This window comes from Bubalus bubalis, chromosome 10 (assembly GCF_019923935.1).
Source record: "Bubalus bubalis isolate 160015118507 breed Murrah chromosome 10, NDDB_SH_1, whole genome shotgun sequence".
Taxonomy (NCBI): Eukaryota; Metazoa; Chordata; class Mammalia; order Artiodactyla; family Bovidae; genus Bubalus; species Bubalus bubalis.
In genome coordinates this window covers 41,915,427-41,941,666 of record NC_059166.1, presented here as the reverse complement: position 1 = coordinate 41,941,666, position 26,240 = coordinate 41,915,427, and the positions used below count along the sequence as shown (strand labels likewise).

The 26,240-nt window shown below is 37.0% G+C and overlaps 1 protein-coding gene across 7 annotated transcripts in view; it reads right to left on the bottom strand.

Annotated features, from left to right (window-relative positions):
- The window catches only part of ORC3 (origin recognition complex subunit 3), a 70,027-nt gene that overhangs the window by 33,118 nt on the left and 10,669 nt on the right, over positions 1 to 26,240 (bottom strand). For 6 of the 7 annotated variants that reach the window (XM_006058076.4, XM_006058073.4, XM_025294583.3 and 3 more), the window contains 7 exons: positions 21,674 to 21,778; positions 20,403 to 20,554; positions 18,196 to 18,329; positions 16,393 to 16,552; positions 15,030 to 15,143; positions 6,309 to 6,442; positions 5,812 to 5,875 (listed from right to left, as the gene is read on the bottom strand). In XM_006058076.4, the coding sequence (XP_006058138.3) occupies positions 5,812 to 5,875; positions 6,309 to 6,442; positions 15,030 to 15,143; positions 16,393 to 16,552; positions 18,196 to 18,329; positions 20,403 to 20,554; positions 21,674 to 21,778 (863 nt within the window). The remainder of the gene's footprint in view (positions 1 to 5,811; positions 5,876 to 6,308; positions 6,443 to 15,029; positions 15,144 to 16,392; positions 16,553 to 18,195; positions 18,330 to 20,402; positions 20,555 to 21,673; positions 21,779 to 26,240) is intronic. The other variant, XM_006058075.4, reaches the window with a different exon arrangement.

Genomic DNA, 26,240 nt, shown 5'->3' with positions numbered 1-26,240 from the left:
GCTGTTTCATTTAAATCCTATAGCTGTTTACCATAATAAACTGCCTGATTTAATTTCATTTAAACCTATACACTAAAATGAACTTTCAATGAGGAATCTAAATGATTTAACCAGTCAGAAGAAAAGTTATTAATCTGTTTAATGAACAAGTAAATAAAACCTTAGCATTCTAAAAGAAACTTCAAAGATTATTTGTTAAACTTCTATTATAGGCTTTGAAAGCTATTGGGACATCAGAAGTTTGAATTAATGGGAGCTTGAACAAGCTTATTCTGTTTAAACTTAGAAGAACCTAATTGTTAGCTATGAGAGCATACTTTCCAGGCATTGTACACAGCTGCACCGTACAACTGCTCAAGGGACAGACTACTCAGAAATGAGAAAATGCACAGAATCTTAACTCTTTCATCAACTGTATGTGGCCTTCTAATGTCTCACCTTAGTTTGAACTTCTTAATAAATCTTCTACAAATGTATATGGTTGAGTTAGCTAAATTTTTAGATTTAAGTACATTCAAAAAACTCATTCCTAAAGTTTATGAAATACAAAGCTGGTATACAATTTTAAAGCAGTTATCTATGAAACTAAGGGTCCATAATCTTAAGGGAGTTGAAGTGAGTTTTTCTGTTTGCTTTTTTTTTTCTTTTACATCTTGAGTCCAATCAGAAGACAAATGAGACGAATCATTTGTTTAGGCTGGCATTTACTAGCTTACTTCTACACTTAAGAAAACAAGGTAAAGGGAGACAATAAATGATGTTTTCTTCTAGGGAGTCGTCTATGTCAGTGGTTCTCAAAGAATGGCCTCCAGACCAGCAGCATAAGCACTGCCTGGGACCCTTCTAGAAATGCAAATTCTTGGGGCAGAGCACAGGGCTACACAATCAGAAACTCTGGAGATGGAGCCTAGACACCTGCATTTTACAAGTGCTCCGAGTGATTCTGATATATGCTAAGGTCTCGAGCAGTCACTTAGTTCATCAGAGTAGACAGCCAGTAGATTTTTAGGGCAGAAACAATCTTGATATAAAGAATATAAATTTCACTAGATTACACTTTGAGATCTATGTCTCAGAAATATAAATGTAGAAAATGAGCACAAAACTAATAGGAGGTAAGTCTATATAACTATATACTCTATATGACTATATAACAGAGTATTATATACACTTTGTATATATGTTATAGAATATATAAAACAGTATATTTAATTTATATCTTAATTTTTATCATGGTAAAAAATCAATAGTAACTATTTCTGATTTACATTTATAAAAGTTTTATTGTTCTATTTGTTTTAAACTCACTCTCATTTGCTGAATAGACTTTGATTAACACTAACCCTATGGAGAAATCATTACTAGGGATTATCTAAATTCAGAGACAAGGATATTAAGGCTTAAACAGGGTAAGTGATTTCCTTAAGTACACATGGCTGCTGAGCAGCTGGAGTTCAAACACAAGATTTCTGAGATGAATCATCCCCTGTATCATGCAGTACTATATTATTGATTATCATCTGGCATTTCTTTCCAATTTTTTTTTATTGTAGAAAAATACATATAAAATTATCACGAATTTTAAACCAAAACTATAAAAAGATAAAAAGAAAAGCATTATAATAAGAATAAAATATTCAAAGATATTTTTGGTCTAAAGTAGAAAAACCAACACATTAATTTTTCAGAGATAACTTCTGTCCCTTGAATTCAGCAGGTAGCCATCATAAAATTTTTTCAGGTTAAAGGTGCAAATCTTTGTTGCTCCTTCATATTTCTTACTATGTAAGTCCCAAGAAAATACACCTCTAAATGATTAAATATGCAATCCGAAAATGAATATGGCAAAGATGATAACAAACAGGTCTGAAAACTGAGCACAGTATAAATAAATGCTTAGAAAATACACAAAGTTACTGAAAAGCAAAGTTAATATTAGACTATAATGAACAGGTTCAAAATTGGGAAAGGAGTATGCCAAGGCTGTTTACTGCCACCCTGCTTATTTAACTTACAGGCAGAGTACATCATGTAAAATGCAGGGTTGGATAAATCACAAGCTGGAATTAGGAATGCCAGGAGAAATATCAACAACCTCAGATATGCAGATGATACCACTCTAATAAAGAGGAGAGTGAAAAAGCTGGCTTAAAACTCAACATTCAAAAAATGAAGATCATGGCATCTGGTCTCATCACTTCATGGCAAACAGATGGGGAAAAAGTGGAAACAGTGACAGATTTTATTTTCTTGGGCTCCAAAATCACTGTGGATGGTGAATGCAGCCATGAAATTAAAAGATGCTTGCTCCTTGGAAGGAAAGCTAGGACAAACCTGAACAGCATATTAAAAAGCAGAGATATAATTTTTGCCAACAAAAGGTCTGTATAGTTGAAGCTATGGTTTTTCCAGAAGTCATGTATGGATATAAGAGCTGGATCATAAAGAACGCTGAATGCTGAAGAACTGATGCTTTCAAATTATGCTGCTGGAGAAGACTCTTGAAAGTCCCTTGGACAGCAAGGAGATCAAAGGAAATTAACCCTGAATATTCATTGGAAGGACTGATGCTCAAGCTGAAGCTCCAGTCCTTTGGCCACCTGATGTGAAGATCTGACTCACTGGAAAAGACCAATATGCAGGGGGAGGTTGAGGGCAGGAGGAGAAGGGGGCAACAGAGGATGAGATGGTTGGATGGCATCAGCGACTCAATGGACATGAGTTTGAGCAAACTCAGGGAGATAGTGAAGGATAGGGAAGCCTGGAGTGCTGCAGTCCATGAGTTAGCAAAGAGTCAGACTTTACTGAGCCATTGAACACAAGAAATTTCTGCAACAGGCCAGCCTAGACATTCTCTCCTTTTGTCATTTCAATGGTTAAAGGTACTCTTTAAAAATCTCTTCTTGACCTCTGAAAGTACACTCCTGACAGAAACTTCTAGCTGGAAATACACTTGGCAGCTCACTGACTCAAAAGAGCTAAGTTGTCTAATCTCAAAAAACTCAATAACATGCACACATCCTTTCCCACTGGTTCTTAAATTTCCTCTATATTGAAATAACCTACTTTAGTGTCTGAAGACTTCCTATACTGCTCTGAAAAGATTACAGAGTTCATTAAAATGATTATTAAATCCAATCTAGAAGTGATTTTTATATTATGGCCTAGGGTAGATTCTGCATCAGAAATAATGTTTGATAAAAGCCATTTTGCATTGTAATTACATATGTAAACTATGGCTGAACAACATCAAAAAGAAGCCATTCTCAATATTTTTTGAGAGTTTTTTAAAAGGAGGTAAATTAGTCTTTACCTATATAGAACACATGCCCTCCAGGAACTAATATTCTTTTGTTCAAAATTTAATACATAGGGAGCCCAACCTGGTGCTTTGTAACAACATAGATGGGTGGAGTGGCAGGGGAGGGAGGCTTAAGAGGGAAGGGATATATTAACACATATAATTATGACTGATTCACATTAATGTATGGCAGAGACCACCATAACATTATAAAGCAATTATCCTCCAATTAAAAAAAATTTGAAAATAGTTTGTATCAGTAAAACCCACAGAGTGCTAGGGCTTAACTTCAATCTCATCTTAATTTTACTACAATTTTCTAATAAACATTTTCCTTAAAAAGGTATAAAGTCTGAAAATAAGTGTGACATCACACATTCTAATTGTAAGGGACTTGTTAAATACATGAAGGTACATTCATTCAATAAAATATGATGCCACTCTTATAGCTATGTGTAAAAGAATAAAATTAGAACATTCTATAACACTAAATATAAAAATAAGCTCAAAATGAATTAAAGATCTAAATATAAGACTGAAAACCATAAAACTTTTAGAAGAAAACAGGCAGAACACTCTGACATAAATCGCAGTAGTATTTGCTTGGCTCTGTCTCCTAAGGCAAAGGAAACAACAACAAAAAAATAAACAAATGGTACCTAAATTAAACTTAAAGCTTTTGCAAAGCAAAGAAAACCAACAAGACGAAAAGACAACTTACTGAATGGGAATCAATATTTACAAATTATACTACTGATAAGGGATTAATATCCAACATATATAAACAGCTCATACAACTCAACTTCAAAAAAAGACAAACAATCTGATTAAAAAATGGGCAGAACTGAAGAGTCATTTTTCCAAACAGTAAATGCAGACAGCCAACAGTCACATGAAGATTCTCAACACTAATCAACCAGGAAATGCAAATCAAAACCACAATGAGATAGCACCTCACACCTATCAGAATGGCTATCATCAAAAGGAACACAAATGACAAATGCTGGCAAGGATGTGGAGGAAAGGACACTCTCGTACAGTGTTGAGGGGAACGTAAATTGGTTCAGACAATGTGGAAAACAGTATGGAGGTTTCTCAGGAAGCTAAAAACAGAACTACTATATGACCTAGCAATTCCACTTCTTGATACGTATCTGAAAAAAACCCCAAACTACTAATTTGAAATGATACATGCACTCAATGTTCAACCTAAGTGTCCATCAACAGATGAATAGATAAAAGAAGATGTGGGACTACATATACAGTAGAATACTACTCAGCCACAAAAAACAATGAAACTTTTACCATTTGCAACAACACGGATGCACTTACAGGGTATTATGCTAAGGGAAATATGTCAGACAAATACTACATATCACTTATACGTAGAATCTAAAAAATAAACTAGTGAATATTACAAAAAAGAAACAGACTCACAGATATGGTTACCAGTAGAGAGAAGGAAGGGTTAGGGGAATGCGATTAAGAGGTACAAACTACAACGTATAAAATAAATAAGCTACAAGGATATATTGTACAACAGGGAATATGGCCAATATTTTACAACTGTAAGTGGAATGTAGCCTTTAAAAATTATAAATCGCTGTAAGATGTACACCTGAAACTTATGTATATCAACTACATCACAATAAAGAAAGTTAATCTAAAAAATAATACAATGCCACTCTTTAGTAGTGATATAAAATGATTTCCAAGATTAAGAAAACAAAACAAAATACAAAATAGTGTATGCATTTATCTTCTGTAAGACCGGGGAATAAAACTCCAAAATAGATATAATTACTTGTTACTTGTATATGTGGAAAATATCTAAAGACTAATACATAAGAAACTAGCAACACTGGCTATATCCAGGGAGGGTAAGTGGGTAGTAGAGGACTAAGGTTGGAGGGAGCCTTTTCACTGTATATTATCTTTATCTTTGAATTATGTACCATGTCCAAGTATTATTTATTTAAGAAAGAAAACAACTCCCTCTTTTGATATTCCCCATGCTGTATAGTTAACTCATAATTTTCTAAGCTCATTACGTCTTTCCTGGCACTATATTATCAATATGTAATGATTTTTTTTTCCAAATCAAATCAATACCCACTTAGCAGTGGGGCCCTAAGTTGAATGGCTTCTATTTCTGACAGCCCTTATAAGAACATTAAAATGAGACCACCTACAGATTCCAAAACCACTATGTGGAAAAGCAAGTTGAGATCTGCAAGTGTTTCCAAAACAGACCACAGGAGAAACCTCATGTTCTAGCTTTTCCTTCTTGATTAAAAAAAAAAAAAAAGTCTTCCTTTAGAACTGAGGTTTTACATCACCTTTAACAATCACATTTCTATAGGATTATCAAGATCTAATACTTCACTATGCAAAGCATATTAGAGTGTATAGTTATTTAAAAATAAACTCAGTAAACTTTTTGTGCATATTCTTCTTCATGAAGGGAAAACAAAAGAATAAAACAGCAACAAATATATCCATATTCCTACCTTCAAAGATTTGTCACTGGTCAACAATGCAACTTGCTTTTCTGAAGACTGCTTTTCCACATACCTAAAATTTTTACCACCATATACACAAAAACAGAGAATGAAAAATTTAAATACTTGAATAGCATACAGAAATGAAGAACTACCTAGATTGGTGGCCACATTCTTTTATTTCTTTTCAAAAATAAATCCAAGTCATGGTCAAGTCCTTAAATCAGGTTCATTTCTTAGTCTAGGGGTCTAATATTAAACGAAGGTCATAAACTCCACAAACAGGAAATGTTACTTATAAAAAGTAACTAACAATACTGAAAATTATGCCCTCCTGCAAAAATATTTTTCTTTATGCCAAATGTCTCAATTAAAAACAAAAGTATTTTGCTCTAAATAAAAAAGTTCTTTTTCCTTTACCCACTTCAAAATTAACTGGCTCTGAGATCCCTTATTTTGCCCCAACTCTTTTACAAGATATACTAAATATGTACTTCTCTTTTTACCTTCTAAATGATGGAAGACGTCGGATGTTTTCACACTGATTAGCTGATAAAAAACGTATTCTTCTCTTGGCTTCTGGGAGATTACAGCACAGAACACTGAGTGGCTGGGAATAGAAATGTTCTAATAGAGAAAGCTGAAAGAAAAGTGAAGATTACATATATTTGCTGTATTTGACAGTAAATCTCTTGCCCCATGTCTGCTCAATATCAAGGGTTTTTTTTTTTTAAACAGCGAAAAGTATTTATGGCACTAATATATTTAATGTCACAATAAAACTACAAACAATGCATAACTGGCTATATACCTAGAGTATTTTAGGGCTCCAATTTTGCGGACAAGGTCAGAAAATTGTAATCTCTGAAGTATAAACTGAAAGAAACGACCATAAGTGGATAGATCAGCTATCCGCAGAAGCTACTCACTTACAATAACAATAGTTGTGATGGAGACGTGACTGTGGTGTGATCAATATTCCTAAGAAAATACCAATCTAAAATCAGTGTAAAAACTGGTCTGCTAAATAAATAAAAATGCTACAATAGCAGAACTTTGCTTACTGATTAAAAAAATAAATAAATAACGAAAAATGAGGCATGTCTAAAGACAGTGTATCTTTTAAAACTCAGTTTTGTCATGGAGGAAAAGATGGCACACATTTGGTAGATATGTATAGTCCAGTAACTAGAGTTCTGTGGTCTCTCCAGTACAAGGGGGACTGATTTTCCAGCTTCTACCATAACTTGTAAGATGTATTTTGCAAGACTATGCACATGTTAAAAACTCCTGACTCTAAGAAAGCTTCTCATGACCAGTTTGGTTTTTCCAGGTACCTTGTACCAAAGAGAGAGCTCCCTAGATAGTGAAGAAAACAAATTCTGGTCACTGGAAAACAGTATTCCCCACCACAAATAAATAAATTAACATGCTAGCCTATATATTAGTCTTAAGGTGTTTGAGCTTGACCTTTCATGTGTAAACTGATAATGAATTTTTGAGCCTGTAGAGCTGAAGACCAAATATCCAAGACTAAAGCAAATCCTCCAAAACAGTCCACTCTACAGGAGGTATAGGGCTATAAAGCAAAGGGGCAGCCTAAGTTGGAAACAAGTACAAAATAGAAAGAGACTGTTCATGCCAAGTACTATGTTATCATTCCACATACTAACACAGTCTTCTTCCTTGCTTATATAGTTATATTAATGTGATTATATTTATTTCAATGTTAACACTACTTTTTAAACATGAGAAAAGTAAAAACCAAACACAATATAGGACTTGCTGGGGAGGAGGGCTGGAACTAAGTCACCTGAGTTGGAGGACAGCTGTAGATAAAACAAGAACCCAGTAACACTCAGCTATTTAGTTCAAGTGTGTTGTCAATATTTGGGTCAATTAACAAGCTGATTATATCTACCTAATGAGGGAGGGACTTAAACATATAGTGATTATATGCCCTATTGCATCTTCTACAGAAATAAAGACTTACACATAGTATTTCCCACTGATGACTAAAATTTACATTCAAAAAACTAAATTTTAAACATTCAAAACATGAAAATCATGGCATCCAGTCCCATCATTTCAAGGCAAACAGATGGGGAAACAGTGAAAACAGTGACAGACTTTATTTTCTTGGGCTCCAAAATCACTGCAGATGGTGACTGCAGACACTTGCTCCTTGGAAGAAAAGCTATGACAAACCTAGATAGAGTACTAAAAAGCAGAGACATTACTTGTTGACAAAGGTCCATATAGTCAAGCCTATGGTTTTTCCAGGAGTCAGGTATGGATGTGAGAGCTGGACCATAAAGAAGGCTGAGTGCCTAAGAACTGATGCTTTTGAATTGTGTTGGAGAAGACTCTTGAAGTCCCTAGATCAAACCAGTCAATACTAAAGGAAATCAATCCTGAATTTCATTGGAAGGACTGATGCTGAAGCTCCAATACTTTGGCCATCTGATGCAAAGAGCTGACTCATTAGAAAAGACCCTGATGCTGGGAAAGATTGAAAGCAGGAGGAGGAAACAACAGAGGATGAGATGGTTGGATGGCATAACCAACTCAATGGACATAAGGTCTGAGCAAGCTCCAGGAGATGGTGAAGGACAGGGAGACCTGGCGTGCTGCAGTCCATGGGGTCACAAAGAGTAAAACATGACTGAGCAATGGAACAACTGATAATTAGGAAAACTGGACAAATGGGGTATTGAGATTCTGCTGTCTGATCCTGGCCAAGCTACTTAATCTAAGTCTCTTTCTCAAGTGCAAAACTGGAGATGATAATACATACCAATGGAGCAATGTTAATACTTAATACAGTACCTAACATAAATAATAACATAAATAATCAGGAACCTAAAAAATCATCTAATCAGATCCCTTCATTTTACAGATGAGAAAACTGAGACCCAGAAAGATTAAGTAACCTGGTTAATATTTTAATTATTAACAAGTAATCTTTATTCATACTCATTTATTTCTATTTTTGGCTGCATTGGGTCTTCACTGCTGCACAGACTTTCCCTAGTTGCAGTGAGTGAGGCTATTCTCTAGTTGTGTGCAGGCGTCTCACTATGGCGGCTTCTCCTGTTGCAAACACAGGCACTAGACACACAGGTTTCAGCAGATGCAACATGAGCGCTTAATGCTCTTGTGGCATCTTCCCCAACCAGGGGCCAAATTCATGTCCCTAGCATTGGCAGGTGGGTTCTCAACCACTGGACCACGAGGAAAGTCCTAATATGGATTTTTTTTTTCACCCACTTTCTCAATTGTATGTGTGCATACAGTTTATCGGAGAAGGCAATGGCACCCCACTCCAGTACTTTTGCCTAGAAAATCCCATGGACGGAGGAGCCTGGTAGGCTGCAGTCCATGGAGTCGCTAGAGTCGGACACGACTGAGCGACTTCACTTTCACTTTTCACTTTCATGCATTGGAGAAAGAAATGGCAACCCACTCCAGTGTTCTTGCCTGGAGAATCCCAGGGACGGGGAAGCCTGGTGGGCTGCCGTCTATGGGGTCGCACGGAGTTGGACACGACTGAGCGACTTCACTTTCACTTTTCACTTTCATGCATTGGAGAAAGAAATGGCAACCCACTCCAGTGTTCTTGCCTGGAGAATCCCAGGGACGGGGAAGCCTGGTGGGCTGCCGTCTATGGGGTCACACCGAGTTGGACACGACTGAAGCGACTTAGCAGCAGCAGCAGCATACAGTTTATATTTCCTTTTCCTTTGACTTCAGTGAAATATTCTCCTGTTGGCTTTCCTTACTGTTTCTAGTCTCCTTTTCTGTTGCTCACTCTTATAGTAAGCTTGCCTTAGGGGTCTGCTCTTAGTCCTTTCCTCACTCCTCTAGGTGATACTTCATCCTTATGACACAGCTTCAGCCACCTACCTTTCAATGATAAATCCTAAGTGTTCTAGTCCAGATCTTTCTCCTGGGTACAAATTTTTATATCCAAAGTGCCCTAAATTTACCATACATAGAAAGAAATATCCTTTTCTGACAAATGGGTTCTTGGCTTTATTTTAACACATACACTTAATAAAGGGTACCGAACTTCAAACCATCTGCTAAGCTAGAACCTGTGTGTATGTAAGATGCTCCTCTCCTACATATCCCATCAGCCACAAGATTCTGTCTCATCTTCGAATCTGTCTCCTTCTCCCTAGTCTCACCATCACTACCTTAGTTTAGCCCTTCTCCTAACTTGTCGAGACTACTATGCTGTGCTTAGTTGTGTCCAACTCTTTGCAAACCATGGACTGTAGTCTGCCAGGCTCCTCTGTCCATGGGATTCTCCAGGCAATAATTACTGGAGTGGGTAAACATTTCCTTCTCCAGGAGATCTTTCTAACCCAGGGATCAAACCTGGGTCTCCTGCATTGCAGGTGAATTCTTTACAATCAGAGCCACCAGGGAAGTAGTACCCCTCCAACGGAGCTCTCTCTGTCTACTGTCACCTTTCCTTGACCCAGCAAGCTCCTGTTCCTTAGGATACACTTCTGTTCTCTATGGAATCCCCAGGCATGTTTCTCTAATAGCACTGACTACTCAAGAGCTGCAGTTCTACTTTTCTGCCTCCTTCAGTAAAGAATAAGCAATTTGAAGACAGAGATTTCTTTGTCCTCTGTATCTTCAGGGCTTAGCCCAGTGCTTGACTTAGATTCTCCATAAACACTTATGAAGTAAATAAACAAATGAATGAAATGAAATGAATGAGAAAAGTAAAATTAGAAAGTTGTTATATCTCAATTTCACCACTTCGCTGGTGGCTAAACTGGTAAAGAATCTACCTGCAATGCGGGAGACCTGGGTTCGATCCCTGGGTTGGGAAGATGCCCTGGAGAAGGGAAAGGCTACCCACTCCAGTATTCTAGTCTGGAGAATTCCATGGACTCTGGAGTCCATAGGGTTGGAAAGAATTGGAGACGACTGAGCAACTTTCTAAATGGACTGGAATGGGTCAATTTAACTCAGATGACCATTATATCTACTATTGTAGACAGGAATCCCTTAGAAGAAATGGAGTAGCCATCACGGTCAACAAGAGAGTTCGAAATGCAGAACTGGGATTCAATCTCAAAAACGACAGAATGATCTCTGTTCGTTTCCAAGGCAAACCATTCAATATCACGGTGATCCAAGCCTATGCCCCAACCAGTAATGCTGAAGAAGCTGAAGTTGAACGGTTCTATGAAGACCTACAAGACCTTTTAGAACTAACACCCCCAAAAGATGTCCTTTTCATTATAGGGGACTGGAACGCAAAAGTAGGAAGTCAAGAAACACCTTGGAGTAACAGGCAAATTTGGCCTTGGAATATGGAATGAAGCAGGGCAAAAGCTAATAGAGTTTTGCCAAGAGAATGCACTGGTCATAGCAAACACCCTCTTCCAACAACACAAGAGAAGACTCTACACATGGACATCACAAGATGGTCGACACAGAAATCAGATTGATTATATTCTTTGCAGCCAAAGATGGAGAAGCTCTATATAGTCAGCAAAAACAAGACCGGGAGCTGACTGTGGCTCAGATCATGAACTCCTTATTGCCAAATTCAGACTTAAATTGAAGAAAGTCGGGAAAACCACTAGACCATTCAGGTATGACCTAAATCAAATCCCTTATGATTATACAGTGGAAGTGAGAAACAGATTTAAGGGACTAGATCTGATAGACAGAATGCCTGAACTATGGACTGAGGTTCATGACATTGTACAGGGGACAGGGATCAAGACCATCCCCATGGAAAAGAAATGCAAAAAAGCAAAATGGCTGCCTGGGGAGGCCTTACAAATAGCTGTGAAAAGAAGAGAAGCGAAAAGCAAAGGAGAAAAGGAAAGATATAAGCATCTGAATGCAGAGTTCCAAAGAATAGCAAGGAGAGATAAGAAAGCCTTCCTCAGCAATCAATGCAAAGAAATAGAGGAAAACAAGAGAATGGGAAAGATCAGAGATTGCTTCAAGAAAATTAGAGATACCAAGGGAACATTTCATGCAAAGATGGGTTGATAAAGGACAGAAATGGTATGGACCTAATAGAAGCAGAAGATATTAAGAAGAGGTGGCAAGAATACAAAGAACTGTACAAAAAAGAGCTTCACGACCCAAATAATCATGATGGTGTGATCACTCACCTAGAGCCAGACATCCTGGAATGTGAAGTCAAGTGGGCCTTAGAAAGCATCACTATGAACAAAGCTAGTGGAGGTCATGGAATTCCAGTTGAGCTATTTCAAATCCTGAAAGCTGATGCTATGAAAGTGCTGCACTCAATATGCCCACAAATTTGGAAAACTCAGCAGTGGCCACAAGACTGGAAAAGGTCAGTTTTCATTCCAACCCCAAAGAATGGCAATGCCAAAGAATGCTCAAACTACCGCACAATTGCACTCATCTCACACGCTAGTAAATGCTCAAAATTCTCCAAGCCAGGCTTCAGCAATATGTGAACTGTGAACTTCCAGATGTTCAAGCTAGTTTTAGAAAAGGCAGAGGAACCAGAGATCAAATTGCCAACATCCGCTGGATCATTGAAAAAGCAAGAGAGTTCCAGAAAAACATCTATTTCTGCTTTATTGACTATGCCAAAGCCTTTGACTGTGTGGATCACAATAAACTGTGGAAAATTCTTCAAGAGATGGGAATACCAGACCACCTGATCTGCCTCTTGAGAAACCTGTATGCAGGTCAGGAAGCAACAGTTAGAACTGTGCATGGAACAACAGACTGGTTCCAGATAGGAAAAGGAGTACGTCAAGGCTGTATATTGTCACCCTGCTTATTTAACTTATGTGCAGAGTACATGATGAGAAACACTGGGCTGGAAGAAGCACAAGGTGGAATCAAGATTGCCAGGAGAAATATCAATAACCTCAGATATGCAGATGACACCACCCTTATGGCAGAAAGTGAAGAGGAACTCAAAAGCCTCTTGATGAAAGTGAAAGAGGAGAGTGAAAAAGTTGGCTTAAAGCTCAACATTCAGAAAACTTACAATCATGGCATCTGGTTCCACCACTTCATGGGAAATAGATGGGGAAACAGTGGAAACAGTGTCAGACTTTATTTTTGGGGGCTCCAAAACCACTGCAGATGTTGACTGCATCCATGAAATTAAAAGACGCTTACTCCTTGGAAGGAAAGTTATGACCAACCTAGATAGCATACTCAAAAGCAGAGAAATATTACTTTGCCAACAAAGGTCTGTCTAGTCAAGGCTATGGTTTTTCCAGTGGTCATGTATGGATGTGAGAGTTGGACTGTAAAGAAAGCTGAGCACTAAAGAATTGATGCTTTTGAACAGCGGTGCTGGAGAAGATTCCTGAGAGTCCCTTGGACTCCAAGGAGATCTAACCAGTCCATCTAAAGGAGACCAGTCCTGGGTGTTCATTGGAAGGACTGATGCTGAGGCTGAAACTCCAATACTTTGGCCACCTCATGTGAAGAGTTGACTCACTGGAAAAGACCCTGATGCTGGGAGGGATTGGGGGCAGGAGGAGAAGGGGACGACAGAGGATGAGATGGCTGGATGGCATCACTGACTTGATGGACATGAGTTTGAGTAAACTCCGGGAGTTGGTGATGAACAGAGAGGCCTGGCGTGCTGTGATTCATGGGGTCACAAAGAGTTGGACACGACTGAGCGACTGAACGAACTTAACTTAGCGACTTTTACTTTCTTTTCACTGCTAAGGTAAATAATATTTTCTTGCTTTAAAATACTCTTTTTACAAAGTCAAAGTTGAAAAAACAAGACACATATTCGCCATAAGAGCTAATACTCTTATGTAATAAAACACTATTGTGTTTAATATAAAAGAAGAATACATAAGAGAAAAGAATTTGTAATCTTCAAGGCACTACATGAACATGAAATATCCTACTGTACTCTTGGGCTAAAGATTACTAATACATAGGTTTTAATGAACTTGACAAATAGCATGTGTTCACAACAATTACACTTTGTTAAGGTATTTTAGGTAATTGCCAAGAGAAGGAAGTATTATTAACTTTGAAATTACTGGGAATGGGTCCATTTTTAGATTAGGTGTTATTTAGACTAGGTTCATGAATTTTCTTCTGGCAAGTTATGAAACCTTAGTGAAAATGCATTCACAGTATACAGGAATAAATAAAATGAACACAAACACATGTGCAGGGCACTGCAAGCTACAGTCTATAGCCAATTTTTATATGACTCAGGAACTATGACAGAGAAGGCAATGGCACCCCACTCCAGTACTCTTGCCTGGAAAATTCTATGGACAGAGGAGCCTGGTAGGCTGCAGTCCATGGGGTTGCTAGGAGTCAGACAAGACTGAGCGAGTTCACTTTCACCTTTTCACTTTCATGCATTGGAGAAGGAAATGGCAATCCACTCCAGTATTCTTGTCTGGAGAATCCCAGGCACGGGGTAGCCTGGTGGGCTGCTGTCTATGGGGGTCGCACAGAGTCGGACACGACTGAAGCGACTTAGCAGCAGCAGCAGCAGGAACTATGAATCATTTTTTATACCTTAAAAGGATTGTTTTAAAAATATATTTATTTGACTATGTGGGGTCTCAGTTGTGGCATGTGGAATCTTCTTTGTACCATGCGGGATCTTCCGTTGAGATGCATGGACTCTCCAGTTGCAGCACACTGGCTCTCTACAGTGTGTGGGCTTAGTTGCTCCCAGGTGGGATCTAAGTTCCCCAACCAGGGATAAAACCCACATCTGCACTGCAAGGCAGATTCTTAACCGCTGGACCACCAGGGAAGTCCCAATATGGTTATGTTTAAAAAATAAGACGTTCAACAGAGACCACATGTATCATGCAAAGCCAAAAATATTTAATATACAGCCCTTTAAAGAAAAACTTTGCTGACCCTTTATATATATCATTTCTTGGGTAGAAAAGCCCATTAGTGCTCATCAGATTCTCAAAAAGTTAAGTCCTCCCCTCCTCCCCCACCAAATGGTTAAGAATCACTGAAAAGGAGAGAGGTCTTTTTCAAGTTTTAATATTTGAATTAACATATTTTCTACATTTTGATGCAAGATAGCAAAGGATTCATTGAACACAGAATAATATAACTTGAATTTACTTATCCAGATCTTGTCATTTAAAATGTCTAATTATCACATTCAAAAGTCAGTCTGAAATAACACACAAATTTATTTAGAATCAGCTTGTGAACTTTCAAACCTACTAGTGTCTTCTTACCTGAAGTCCTTTTATAAAGTTTTGAATTGAGAAATCATGATACAAAAAGATGTTGGTCAGAATCTGCAACACTTTTTCACTTAGCTTAAATGGAAACTGAGTTGTAAGAAGAAGCTGAAAGAGAGAAAAGGCAGGCAGGACATACTCCCTGTTAGTCTTGACTCATCATAAACATCAAGTAAATAATGAGGCAAAAATAATACTATAACACAGTATCTACGAAAGCTATACCACTAGCTAGATTTTTTGTAGGACAAATATCAACCAAAACTTTAAAATAATTTATGAAACAGTAACAACAACACAAGTAGCTATTCATTCTACATCTTCAAATCAAAGATGTCCATCATCCTTCATTCGATTCCTAATTTGTAAAAGTTCTATTAAATTCTATCAAAAAATATCATCTATACAATCTCTTTTCTCCCATCAGAAGTCAGTGAAGAAGCTGTAGGCTGTGGCAATTTTTATTATTTGATAAGATTTCTTTTTCATCTATGCACAGTAATGAAGAGTAACGCATTATGTACTGTTGAATGAGAAACCTAAAATTAACAGGTGTCTATTTAAAAAATATTAAATTGGTAAATTTGTATCACTCAGCTAATTTTCAGTGGCAACACTGAAGATTTAAAATCTGAAAATGAAGTCATACTAGGCTTTTCAAACTGAAGCAGAGTTACAGAAGGCCAAATGAATTTGGTCACAACCAAGCAACTTTAAATACTGTAGCTGGAAAAATTTCCAGCTGTCAATGGATACCACCTTTAAAGGGAAAAAATGTCAAAGTGATTATTAAATAAGTGGAATGTCATTATTAGTTTAAATTACGCAGCAGTACAAAGCACATCTTCAAGGAACTGAGTTCAGCAACAATTCACAGAAGGTCAATACTAAAGTAGAGTATTTCCACTTAGGTAGAAACACAGAGCTAAGGTCTGGGAATACCTTAGTATTTACTTTTTGTCATGAGCAGCATGACAGGAAAGAGTCCATAAAAACTCCAAATCATTTAACATAAAATGTAGTGTCAAAACATTGCTACTGTTACTAGGGAGTCATTAAATTTTGTAAAAATTTATTTAAAAAACCTGTAATTTTCCATTGAGTAATGACTAGTTAATAGGGTTAATAGGTAGGTAGATATAGAAAGATATGATTACTTTTTCCATAAAGCTTATATTTTAAGTGAGGAGGCCAAACTATACATTATAAAATAAATAAAAACACAAAAATATGTGTAGGAACATATACAATATCATAGTAAGAGATACAGAAATTTATCACTAACGTTTATATTTATAGTCTATTCTTGGAAGTTTTCTTTTCATCCTATTGCACTGGTACAATTTTTTCTTTTTACCTTATCAAGTACTGTAGTCAGGTGCTCCTTACAAGACAAAGACTGGAACAGTTCTATACACAATAGAGATGATACTGCATGAGGAAGCAGCCGATGGATGACAACAGGAGATGTAGCGATTCCAAAAATGAGTATTAGTGGAAATTCATGTAGATGTTGACTGGTTTTCAAAGGAAGTACAAAAATTCAAAGTCTTTAGCAAATATATTTCAATACATCATATTTTAAAATAAGACAACCTTTGTTTAATGCCTACTTTATAACACAATGCTAAGGAAGATCATTCTAAATAATAAAAAGTTTTAGGTCACTCATTTTCCTCTGTTATGGCAGCACAGAATTAGCTATTTCCCGGACATTTTAGCTCTGAAATCAATCTATTTAATAGATTAGCAATAAGAACATGGTGGTCCAGAGAGACCGAGTGCTTCCCTCTTAGGTTATACAAAATCAGTGTTAAAAGAAGTGTCAGATAGTATTCAAACTCTCATCCAAAGTTTGAGCCATACCTACAGTCTTCCTCATGGTTAGACATCTAGCCTAACAGTTCAGTCACACGAAGCTCACTAATTTATGGACATTTCTACATGCTATGTCAATCCCGCCATAATAGCTAAGCTTTAGAAAAATTTTCTTAAAAACATGTAAGATATTTTTAATGGACATAATTTTAAAATGTTACATCCTTTCCCTGCATTCTTAACTCAAACTTACTGAACATGATTTATTCTTAGCATTACCAGTATGAACACAAATGACTTCCACAGACTAGAGCAGCAATATTCCTCAGAGCTACTGTAGATCAGAGCCCTCTGTATTGTGGCGGATGATTTTGTTTGTTCCCTCATAATAGGTACTGCTTCTCAGTATTCTACCGGTATGCAGGTCTACTTTCATAGTATAAAGTACTTGCACTCTATTACTGCTTAAGTTTTTCTTTCTTACTTTCGATAGTAAAAGCAGTCACAAGTCTGAGTTCCAAAAAGTATAGCTTTTATATCACTATTCTGTACTGTGAATTTTTTCAGCATGTTAAATCTGTTCAGTGTCAACATTAAGAGAAGTCTTAAGAATCCGGAAATCTTAGCTTCAAATGGGGGCGGGGAAGGACTATCAAAGTAAGAATTGTATTAATATTAGTAGATTCTCACACAATATAGGTTTAGGCAAATGTAGCCATAACTATTAAGCAAGTTAACATACAGAAGATACCAATATAAATTACATCAAAAAAATGTACCATGAGAAAAGCATGTCACTGGGTTTTTAAATAGGGTTATTTATTTTAATTCCAAGTCTCACAGGATTGTCTTGAAGTTCAGGTAAGGTCATAAAAGTTGTTTCTCATTAGAAATCCATATAAAATAATGTTATTTTAAAAAAATTTCTTGCTCAGTAGAGACATATGTAACTCAGACCTTCTAAGTGGATAGGCATCAGAAAATAAGACACGACAAGAATAGCTCAATCTGGAGTAGCTTATCCGTCTAGAGGGCAAGTAAGAAACAGACAACCTTGGGAGAGAAACTACATTTCATTCTGCTTTATCATTCTAATTAAAAACTGGCTAACTTGTCTTTTGAGTCTCATTTTTGGATCAAAAAGCACATGAAAATCTGATAGGTGGTTTTAAACGTTCAATTTTATAACCACTTTGAAACCCTCCTGGTTTCAATCCATTAGCATCAAAATGAAGATTAAACTGCTATGCATTTTCTCTGCAAAAGGTTGTTTTTTGAGTTAAAAATTATATGTCTTCTTAATAAAAAATTTTGTGAAAAAGCCAGAAGATACACCATCTACCTGCTGATAATTATAAAATCTTGGAGTACTTTTGTGGTGAAGCTTTCCATATCCTTTAGGATAAGCACAACAGGAGGAGACTGCCACTGGCTGGAAGAAGTCCTCTTTTTTCTTGGCATTTTGGGGTCTGTCTTCTTTCGAGCCGTGGTGGAAAGAAAGAGTTAAAAGTAAGCTTTACCACCCAAACAATGCTATAATGCCACAAATTGATATACTGTTCTTCATATTTCACAGTAACATTATTTCTTTTATTTCTCCCACATAATAAAGAGAAATTCATTCCAACAGTTATTAGCAGAATCATTCTGTGGCTGACATGGGAATAATAACCAAGAAGAAAAAAATTCATAAAATCTATAACTCATATGAAATATTTATATTTTCTTCTATTTGAGAAAATGACAGGAAAAGCATGGGGAGAAGACAATATTTTCTATAAAATTGATTTTTCTGTTCATAGAATGTTATATTTTGCTTTGCTTTAAGGGGAGAACCAGTGTTTCTAATTAAAAACTGTAATGAGTAACACTACTTGCTGCTCCACTACTGTGAAATTTCAAGTTGAAAAACATATTAAATATCATCTGATCCAATCCCAACTTTTAAAGATTTCTGACCTAAATCTCAGGCAGTATTTGATTTCCAGAAACAAACTGTGGATCAAATTAACATATTCTGGTAAGCATTAGAACCAGTTTAATCCCTATATAAAGCAAAACAAACTTCTTTTATGATGACTTCAGCAAATACATTCAGCAGAAAATGTCACTTCAGTAACTTTTCCCATACTATCTGGCTACAACAGCATCATAAACTAAGACTGTGGTTTTTATGGTACAGTTACTCATGAATCATCTAGGTTTATTCAGTTTCACCAGAGATGTCATGGCAGAATGAAACTTCTATTTATATTATCTGCCTGTTAAACATACTTTACTTACAGAGCATTTATTCGTTGAGAACTCCAAACATGGAACACATGAGATTTATACATGTATACATTATGTGTGTGTGTGTGTATATATATATATATATCTGTGTGTGTACCTACTGATGAAAAGTGAAAAAGGAGTGAAAAAGCTGGCTTAAAACTCAACATTCAAAAAACGAAGATCATGGCATCAGGTCCCATAACTTCATGGCAAATAGATGGGGAACAATGAAAAGAGTGAGAGACTTTATTTTTATGGGCTCCAAAATCACTGCAGATGGTGACTGCAGCCATGAAATTAAAAGACACTTGCTCCTTGGAAGAAAAGTTATGACCAACCTAGACAGCATATTAAAAAACAGAGACATTACTTTGCCAACAAAGGTCCGTCTAGTCAAAGCTATGGTTTTTCCAGTGGTCATGTATGGATGTGAGAGTTGGACTGTGAAGAAAGCTGAGCACCAAAGAATTGATGCTTTTGAACTGCGGTGTTGGAGAAGACTCTAGAGAGTCCCTTGGACTGCAAGGAGATCCAGCCAGTCCATCCTAAAGGAAATCAGTCCTGAATATTCACTGGAAGGACTGATGCTGAAGCGCAAACGCCAATACTTTGGCCACCTGATGCAAAGAATTAACTCATTGCAAAAGGCCCTGATACTGGGAAAGATTGAGGGCAGGAGGAGAAGGGGACAACGGAGGATGAGATGGTTGGATGACATCACCAACTTGATTGACATGAGTTTAAGCAAGCTCCAGGAGTTAGTGATGGACAGGGAAGCCTGGCGTGCTGCAGTCCATGGAGTCACAAAGAGTTGGACACAACTGAGTGAATGAACTCAACTGAATATATATATATATGACTATTCCTCATCAAACAATGGGTACTGAAAGCATGGTTCTACTGCACCAAAGTAAATAACGAGGAACCCAAGAGATAATATATTAAAGTTATAGCCATTGTCATAGAGATAGAATCTGCAGCAGAACAAATTCCTGATGCTGTCTTGTCATTAGATAACATTCTCCCACAAATAAAATGACTCTGTAAAAAACTAAACACTTCCCAGGAACTAGGTTGCATACCAATAAAAGAAAACTTTTAGATTCTAGTAACCTTAGGAAAAATAAGTAGCTACTACTAAACTAGCTACCTAGTGCTGCATAAACATATCCTTATTAGATGAAAACAGTACTAAGTTCACTGTAATTCCAAGCCTCTTCAATCATACGCCAATTTCTTGGCAAAAAAAAAAAAAAATTGTCAGTTTACATTTACCTGTGTGACACTCATATACCAAGCAGAAAGAGAATCCATTGAATAATGTACATTTTTCTGGATGACCTGAACACTTTCTTTTTCTTTGGATTGCACATCTACTTTACAGTCCATCAACTGTGAGACCAGCTTTTGCAAAAAATGTTTCATATCTACAGAACATAAAACAAGAAAGAATATTCCCTTAAAACAAATCTAAGACTTTTTGATCACTATCTCAGTAGAACATGTTTTCCTACACTTAATATTAACATAACATTTAACATATTAACTATTAAGGTTTATTAGTATTCTCTCCTTAATATTTAAATTTTATTAATTCAGACTAATACTAGGACAAAGTTTGTATTTATTTATTGTAATAAAAGTGTTACCTAAGCAAATGTGTAAACATGGAAACTACAAATTATATTAGGAATAATATACATTTAAATTACACTGGACAGCAAAAGGTTTTTAAGGCCCCTAAAAAGAGATCAATAATATTATTTACATAAGTTATTTTACTGATTAAACTCTTCCTTATAATCATCTTTTTTATTTTTTGGTGGCCATGCTATGCGGCATGTGGGACCTTAGTTCTCTGACCAGGGATCAATCTCGTGTCCCCTCCATTGGAAGTGTGCAGTCTTAAACAATGGACTGCCAGTGAAATCCCTATAGTCATTTTAAAGATGTCCCAAGGACTTTTATTTAATTTCAAATAGTATATGAACATGAATATAACCACTTAAAGCCCTTTTGTCAGTCCAAATCTAAGCACATCTGACTCTGTTAGTGTCCACATTCTTCATGATTTAATGGCTCCATCGAGATTAGCTCTGGCAATGGACTATTTTTTTTTGACTATGGTGGTCTTTCAAAGTGGAATGATACAATGATTTGAGGCTGTAAATATGAGCCTATGTATGTAGTCTCTTCTCTGTTGGGCTAAATAAAAAGTTCCTCAGTCCTCAATTCTCAACTTCCTGTTCCAAACTGCCCAATTTATTAAAATTTTACTGGCTTCAGGAACACATCTTGGGAAGTGCCTGAACTATCACTGGTAGTGAAGCTGATATGGTAGGGGTGGGGCAAGAATAAACTGAACAAAAGTGGTCAAGAGTCTTGCAAAAGTCAAGATTACTCTGAGAGGCACTTAAAAAACCTCATCCTGCCAAAAGTGTAGTGCCACGCTGTTCCCACAAATAAAGAGGATAATTAAAGCGAGAAAAGAAAAGGATGGAGATTTGTAACATCTTATCAAGGCTGTTAGAGCATTTATACTTTACCTGGACAATCTTTAGCTTGCAATGAGACTACATAAGGAGTGACATTATTCTGAAGGACTTCTGTTAGACTTCTGAGTGTTAAATCATGATCTGTTACATTCACACCTATGGGATAATAAACCAATATTATACCACCATTTTTATCATTAATAATTTAACAATAAGAAAAGCAATTTTACATGCCAAGTGAATTACTAAGTAAAACATTTTCAAAACATGATTAATAATAGAAAATAAGAAAATATACTGCATAAATGAAAAGATCTCCATTACAAACACATACAAAGAGGCAGGCACTATACCTGTCAGGAAAGGTATTTAACACAACTTTTCTTTAAGAAAAAAAAAATTACTGGGGATGTGTAATGACCCATGAAAACATCTTAGGAGGAATTTCAAACTCATAAAGAGCTTTTAAAATAATCATTCAACAATAAGGCCGTTAGTGTGACCCTAACTTAACAACTGAGGAGAATCCAAACATTAATACTATTAAATGATCATAGCAAAATACAAAAGGTAAGTCATGCTAAGTTGATTTTTGAGGGAACAGTCTAAAACTAAATTAAAACTTTAGGTTCTTTAAGAATTTATTGTATCTCTGGGTCTCATTTCCACAAATCAGTTTTGGTGCTCTGCATGCAGTTATCAGAGCTGACTGGCCATTTCCCCACTAAAAAAATTCTATCTACTGATAAGCTCCCTAACATCACAATCTGTGATTTCTAGACGGTACCTTGATGCTTAGGCTGGTTCCAATAGCAGACATTGGGTAACAGCTTGAGACTTGCTACTATAAAACTTTAACTGCTTGAAAACTGCTACTGGAAACATGATAACCAACACTGTCTTTAACTGGAAATATGTTCTCCTCAGACCCCTGACTTTATCAAACAACCATGTATCAGGCAAATAGATCCAAGGGATTAGATCTGAGAGTGCCTGAAGAACTACGGATGGAGATTCCAAACACTGTACAGGAGGTGGTGATCAAAACCATATCCAAGAAAAAGAAATGTAAAAGGCAAAGCAGCTATCTAAGGAGGCCTTCCAAATAGCTGAGAAAACAAGAGATGCATAAGGCAAAGGACAAAAGGAAAGATAAACCCATCTGAATACAGAGTTCCAAAGAACAGCAAGGAGGGATAAGAAAGCCTTCCTAAATGATCAATGTAAAGAAACAGAGGAAAAGAATAGAATGGGAAAGACTAGAGATCTCTTCAAAAAAATTAGAGACACTTCAGAAAACTAAGATCATGGCATCTGGTCCCATCACTTTATGGGAAATAGATGGGGAAACAGTGGAAATAGTGTCAGACTTTATTTTTTTGGGCTCCAAAATCACTGCAGATGGTGACTGCAGCCATGAAATTAAAAGACGCTTACTCCTGGGAAGGAGAATTATGACCAACCTAGATAGCATAATAAAAAGCAGAGACATTACTTTGCCAACAAAGGTCTGTCTAGTCAAGGCTATGGTTTTTCCAGTGGTCATGTACGGATGTGAGAGTTGGACTGTGAAGAAAGCTGAGTGCTGAAGAATTGATGCTTTTGAACTGTGGTGCTGGAGAAGACTCTTGAGAGTCCCTTGGACTGCAAGGAGATCCAACCAGTCCATCCTAAAGGAGATCAGTCCTGAGTGTTCATTGAAAGGACTAATGTTGAAGCTGAAACTTCAAGACTTTGGCCACCTGATGCGAAGAGCTGACTCATTGGAAAAGACCCTGATGCTGGGAGGGATTGGGGGCAGGAGGAGAAGGGGATGACAGAGGATGAGATGGCTGGATGGCATCACTGACTCGATGGACATGAGTCTGGATGAACTCCACGAGTTGGTGATGGACAGGGAGGCCTGGTGTGCTGCAATTCATGGGGTCGCAAAGAGTCGGACATGACTGAGCGACTGAACTGAACTGAACTGAAGAGAATTTTTCATGCAAAGATGAGCACAATAAAGGACAGGAACAGTATGGACCTAACAGAAACAGAAGATATTAAGAAGAGGTGGCAAGAATACACAGAAGAACTATACAAAAGAGATCTTAATGACCCAGATAAACATGATGGTGTGATCACTCACCTAGACTCGGGCATCCTGGAGTACAAAGTTAAGTGGCCCTTAGGAAGCATCACTACAAAGCTAGTGGAGGTGATGGAATTCCAGCTAAGCTATTTCAAATCCAGAAGATGATGCTGTTAAAGTGCTGCACTCAATATGCCAGCAAATTCGGAAAACTCAGCAGTGGCCACAGAACTAGAAAAGGTCAGTTTTCATTCTAATCTCAAGAAAGGCAATGCCAAAGTATATTCAAACCACTGCACAATGGGGCACACATTTCCCACGCTAGCAAAGTAATGCTCAAAATTTTCCAAGCTAGGTTTCAACAGTTTACAAATCGAGAACTTCCAGATGTTCAAGCTGGATTTGGAAAAGGCAGAAGAACCAAAGATCAAATTGCAACCATCTGCTGGATGACAGAAAAAGCAAGAGATTTCCAGAAAAACATCTACTTCTGCTTTATTGACTATGCTAAAGCCTTTGACTGTGTGGATCACAAACTGTGGCAAATTCTTCAAGAAATGGGAATACCAGACCACCTGACCTGCCTCCAGAGAAACCTGTATGCAGGTGAAGAAGCAACAATTAGAATCAGACGTGGAACAACGGACAGGTTCCAAATTGGGAAAGGAGTACATCAAGGCAGTATACTGTCATCCTGCTTATTTAATTTATATGCAGAGTATATCATGCGAAATGCCGGGCTGGATGAATTACAAGCTGGAATCAAGATTGCTGGGAGAAATATCAATAACCTCAGATATGCAGATGACACTACCCTTATGGCAGACAGCGAAGGGGTACTAAAGAGCCTCTTCGTGAAAGTTAAAGAGTAGAGTGAAAAGTTTAAAACTCAATATTCAGAAAACTAAGCTCATGGCATCCGGTCCCATCACTTCATGGGGAAACGGTGGAAACAGTGAGAGATTTTTTCTTCTTCCAAAATCACTGCAGGTGGTGACTGCAGCCATGAAATTAAAAGATACTTGCTCCTTGGAAGAAAAGCTATACATACCTAGACAGAACACTAAAAAGCAGAGACATTACTTTGCTGACAAAGGTTCAAATAGTCACAGCTATAGTTTTTCCAGTAGTCATGTACAGATGTGAGAGTTGGAACATAAAGAAGGCTGAGTGCCAAAGAAATGATGCTTTTGAACTGTGGTGTTGGAAAAGTCTCATGAGAATCCCTTGGACTACAAGGGGATCAAACCAGTCAATCCTAAAGGCAATCAGTCCTGAATATTCACTGGAAGGACTGATGCTGAAGCTCCAATACTTTGGCTACCTGACGCAAAGAGCTGACTTATTAGAAAAGACCCTGATGCTGGGAAAGATTGAGGGCAGGAGGAGAAGGGGAGGACAGAGGATGAGATGGCTGGATGGCATCACCCACTCAATGGACATGAGTTTAAGCAAGCTCCAGGAGATGGTGAAGGAAAGGGAAGCCTGGCAGGCTGCAGTCCATGGGGTCACTAAGAGTTGGACACAGGTGAGTGACTGAACAACAATAGCCATCTATCAGGCTGTATAACCTGGCAGGAGAGAAACTAAAACCCCGACAGTACAGGCCAGCCATCACTAGGTCTCTGTTTCTCATCAGTAAATGGAAGGGGTTTAAAATTAAAACTGCACTGAAAAACTGGTCCACAGCATTACAACAACCATTCGCTGGAGTTTTGTTACTCAGAGTGGTCCTGGGATTGGCAATATGGGCATCAGCTGGACGCTTGTTAGAAATGAGCACGCTTAAATAACCAGCAAATAAGTCTGGCCCCACCCTAGACTTATTAATGAAAATCTGTGTTTACTAAGATCCCTGGAGATTATTTATAGGTACATTAAAGTTTGAGAGGTATTGCCCTGAATATCAGGAAGAATATTTAGGTAATGAACAGTGTTAGAGGCAGTATTAAATAACAGAATTAATTTCTTATCTGAGAGCTCACTAATATAAATACCTTGAATAAATAATAAATTGGAAATACAATGAAAAGTATGTTTGGAATACTCTTAAATGTATTGGAATTTAAGTTGGAATCCAAATAAATCCAACTTTCCTTTCAAAAGGAATGAAGAAAATTTGATAATATTGCAAAGAATTTTTTCCAATATCCTGCATTCCAGATGTTTAATTAAAATGAGATATTAGTGATGGATACTTAAGCACCTAAAAAATTTACATCTGCAGTCTGAAAGTAACATATATATTTCATCCAACCTCCCCCTCCAAACAGTTAATATTAACACAATATTACAATACAAAATTTTTAAAAATAAGCACAGGGAAATAAAATTAAGGTCAGAGTAATTTCACTGAAGATATGACTTAAAAAATAAAAGTCACATCTATCAATATACTGATAGTTTATTACTGAATTCAAATCTCATATTAAAATAACTAATGAAGAAAGAGTAATAGTAATACAAATTTATTGCCCCTTCATTTTTCTGATAAAAAGGTGAGGAGGGTACTAACTAACCCTTGGTCAATTTAATTTACAGATG